This window comes from Cynoglossus semilaevis, chromosome 11, assembly GCF_000523025.1.
Source record: "Cynoglossus semilaevis isolate Cse_v1.0 chromosome 11, Cse_v1.0, whole genome shotgun sequence".
In the NCBI taxonomy this organism is placed as follows: domain Eukaryota; kingdom Metazoa; phylum Chordata; class Actinopteri; order Pleuronectiformes; family Cynoglossidae; genus Cynoglossus; species Cynoglossus semilaevis.
The window spans coordinates 6,938,321-6,942,491 of NC_024317.1; the positions used below are offsets into that span (position 1 = coordinate 6,938,321).

Here is a 4,171-nt window from a genome sequence, read left to right on the forward strand (position 1 = left end):
AGGAAAGCAACAGAAGAAGGATCAAACCGGAAGTATCACTTTCCTTGCTAGCCACGCTAAGGCTACGTCGGTGTCCTCGTCTTAGCGCTTTGGAGTTAGACAACAGAAACAGTAGCGTTATTCTGGGTCTAACCACATTTAGCTCTTTCCACTGGGGTTTTGGGAGAGGTATGTCTGTACCATACACACATTCTGTTTGGTAAATCTTACAGTCGTGAGATTTTACTGTTGTCTATAGCAAAGCTTTTCCTGTTAGCGGATGCTATCGTCAGTTAGCAAAGTATGGCCTGCGTTAGCTGGGCTTAGTTAGTCGATGGTTAGCTAATTAACCTACACAGTGTCTCATCGGACGGCTCCACATAAATTGTTCAGAATAAGCTGTCAATGAAACTAAGGTTGTTTTTATATATATTAACGGACCAATGGTCGACTTTGTGTGAAGTTGTTTATCTGTGGTTTGGAGCTGCTCTCCTCTGTTTGTTTACAATCGTCGACAGTGTGATTGTCTGTGTCGATATAACTTGTCGTTCAATTCAAGTAATAATTTGTCAGAAGCCAAGGTCACTACGGAGTGGATACGAAGTCTCGGTTAAGTGACGTCAACCCAGTTGTGACGGGAGAGTTATGATTCTGACAAGGTTGCAATTCTGTTCCGTGTCGTCCGAGTTATCTGGTCAGCTGTTAGCCGCATGACAGGTCAGTTCACCTAGAGTGGAGGGTTCAAAGGACTGGAGCACAGTCTGTTGGCATGTACACGTTGATCAACCCTGCTGTGCGCGTTTACTTCGCGTTTATGTTGACATGTTGATTTATATTTTAGTAGATTGAATTTTGCTGTTTAGGGCCTCGTGTTTTAAAAGATTGAAAGAAAATCTAATAAAATGAAAAGTTAATATTGCCTTCAGAAAAACGTTTGTCTGGTAGCTTTGGCCCTACCAGTTTTAATGATAACAAATCCAACCACCATTTTCCCACAGTGTGTGTGTGTATTGGCTGTAATGCAAAAGCCATGGTCCAGAAAGAAATGTGTAAAAAGAAAAAAAAAAAACATTTGTGTATAAAAAACAAATTAATTGTTATTTATTAACAAAATTGTTATAGCTAAACTAAGCAGACACACCAGTGGGGACAATATGAGCTTTTTTATGAGCCGAATAAAGGATGTTTTTGTAAAAGAAAACAAAGCAAAATGGAGGAAAGAAACATTATTTAAAAAATATTTCAGTATCAGTATATCTATGTGTGCTATTTACACCTAAAGGTTTGCAAAATCTTATGAGGTATTATAAAATGAAAATGCATCAATGTGCAGAATGTTAAACATATTGTATTATTTTACATTTCTACCACTTCAGCATCGGTCTAGTAGTCCCTACGTGTACTTAGATTCACTATACACGTTTTTCTTTGTTAGACCTACGAAAAGGAAGGCGTAACAGAGGGCATTTGTCCACAGTCTGAGCTAAGCTACATGCTGAATGCATTTGCTTGAATGGCTTGCATGAACTGCACTTGTGTACCTTTACCATTGTGTTCTAAGGGAAGACAAGTTGTTAAATTGTTTCATCTGCTTTGCCACTGTGACATCTACAGTTCTTTTTAAAATATAATGTAGGCAGATTAACTGAAAATAATTTAGTAAACCTAAGTATTTGCACCAAATGTCTTGTATTGGATATTTAGAAACAACAATGTTAAAAAGTTACATTAATTGTTAACCAAATTGTTGGATGAACCATGTCCACAACCTGATCATTCTGTTACCTTAGCACATAAGGACTAAAATATCTAATAAAGGTCTCTGTCTTTTGCATGTCCTCTTTATCCTCAGATGAACAACAACGGGAATAAGAGAGCTCCAACCACAGCCACTCAAAGACTTAAGCAGGATTATCTCAGGATAAAGAAAGACCCTGTGCCTTACATCTGTGCAGAACCTCTACCCTCCAACATCTTAGAATGGTAAGACCATTATGTAGAAACTGACACTTCAACAAACTCAGAGGGATTATTATTTAAAAGATAGAAAAAAATCTTAAAATACTTTAAAACTGAAATCTGTAATTTAATATTGCATTTGCTGCTAGGTATCAGACAGTTCACCTCTGAGTTGTCAGCAAAAGTTGTTTTTAATACTGTTTAAAAAAGACTTAAGCTGCTCACCAGCTAATGATTTTTTTTTTTATCATATTTATCTATTATAAGTCAGCAGATTTATTTTGTTCTTAATAGTAGCATGACAATTTTTAATCCAATACCTCAAAAGGAGTTTGGTCAAAACATGTAAGAACTCTGAAAAAGAACAACACATAAAAAACACAAATCAATGACTAAAAGTTTCAAATGTATCACAAAAAAGTGTTCTGTCTATAGATAGTTGTTCCATATTCTGTACAATGTGAGAAGGATTCCACATTTGGAACTCTTTATTAACTTTTTTTATTTAAAAGAATATGTGGTATTTTTGTAAGGGAATGATCAACAGTATTTTATAAGGCAGTTATAAGATGTTCATAAGCTGGAAAGGAAAAAGGTTTTAATTTCTTACTACTGCTATAATATTATTGATTTTTAACCTCACTCTTTTTTTTCTTCCCTCTAGGCACTACGTAGTCAGAGGTCCTGAGAAAACTCCATATGAAGGTAATATGTATTTCAGTTCTTCCCAAATCTTTTCTGAAGTGCCTCCTTTAGTACATACGACAATTGCTTCAAAGCTCCACTGGATTTTATTTAAAACACTGTATATTCCCCCTGGAAAAAGAGAAATAAAAATACAAATTGATGAAAAAAAGTACTCACCCAATCACCTCCAACCCCACACTTTAGAACGCACTGATTATGAGTATGCATACATGCCATGCAAAAATGGCTGCATTGATATGGTGTCCTAAAAGCACAACAGTACAGGTATTAGTTCTTAAACTCAGTGAGTAACCATCTCTCAGCTGATATTTGAGATAAAAACGTAGATCTAAAATTTTACAAAATGTGCAAATGGCAGTTCAGTTCCACCATAAAGGCATTCATTATTAAAACAGTATAAAAAGCAATTGTGCAGCATAAATATTGGTCTGCCTAAATGGTCTATTTGTGTGCCAAAAGCATTTAGTTAAACTCCTAAGAGTGTCTGGTTGGAATTCTGACTGGCGACTTCAACAAGATGAAACATGCTGAAACCTTGAATTCTAAATGTCACAGATTGAACTCAAGATGGATCCCAACTTTCAATTAAGTAATCTTGGGAGTTTTTGTTATAATAACATCTTATGTCCTTTTTGTAGGTGGCTATTACCATGGAAAACTCATATTCCCCAGAGAATTTCCTTTCAAACCACCAAGTATCTACATGATAACACCTAATGGCAGATTTAAGTGTAATACAAGGTAAGACTATGGATTGTTATTGAACACCCAGCCAGCATCTACATGTCTATTTAAGTCATATGACTACAGATGCTGGATTTATCACAAATATTTTCTTTTCCACAGGTTATGTTTGTCCATCACAGACTTCCATCCAGACACATGGAATCCAGCATGGTCTGTCTCCACAATTCTCACAGGTTTGCTTAGCTTCATGGTTGAAAAGGGACCCACCCTTGGCAGCATCGAGACCTCCGACTACACGGTAGTTGAATAACAAATATTAATTTGTCCCACTGATGTCTCGCACATTATTATGGTCCATGTTGATAGCTTTTCTTTTTCAGAAAAGACAACTGTCAGCCCAAAGCCTGGCCTTCAATCTCAAAGACAAAGTGTTCTGCGAGCTGTTTCCAGATGTCGTTGATGTGAGTCAATGATTAATGTCACAAAACCATTATAAATGTGGAAGAACCAATGCATTAGGTGTACATTGTACAGACAGCTATGTGATTAAAAATGTGATAACGTTAATTAACACAATTAATGCAGTAATTATTAATAAATATATCAGTATTTCAAAACTAACAAAAGGGTCTTTGCATCTCAGTCTGGGGTCTGTCATTGGTTTTTGGCAGGTTTTTCAAAGTGTCAAACCTGTTTTTGTTTTTCTCCATCAGGAGATGAAGCAGAAACAAAAAGCCCAGGAGGAGATAAACGCCCGGACACAGCCGCTCCCTTTACCTGATGTGGTTCCCGACGGTGACCCACAACAAGCCCACTACGGCCTTCCTGCGTTCTACCG

General features: G+C 36.7%; 1 protein-coding gene across 2 annotated transcripts in view; it reads left to right on the forward strand.

The window, feature by feature from the left end:
• The first annotated feature begins 6 nt into the window (after positions 1 to 6).
• ube2j2 (ubiquitin-conjugating enzyme E2, J2 (UBC6 homolog, yeast)) overlaps positions 7 to 4,171 on the forward strand; it is a 5,594-nt gene continuing 1,429 nt past the window's right edge. Inside the window, exons 1-7 of one of the 2 annotated variants that reach the window (XM_017036962.2) lie at positions 7 to 168; positions 1,832 to 1,962; positions 2,603 to 2,643; positions 3,285 to 3,387; positions 3,493 to 3,631; positions 3,714 to 3,794; positions 4,047 to 4,162. In XM_017036962.2, the coding sequence (XP_016892451.1) occupies positions 1,832 to 1,962; positions 2,603 to 2,643; positions 3,285 to 3,387; positions 3,493 to 3,631; positions 3,714 to 3,794; positions 4,047 to 4,162 (611 nt within the window). In that variant the 5' untranslated portion in view covers positions 7 to 168. Of the gene's footprint in view, positions 169 to 240; positions 697 to 1,831; positions 1,963 to 2,602; positions 2,644 to 3,284; positions 3,388 to 3,492; positions 3,632 to 3,713; positions 3,795 to 4,046; positions 4,163 to 4,171 lie in introns of those variants that run through there. The other variant, XM_017036963.2, reaches the window with a different exon arrangement.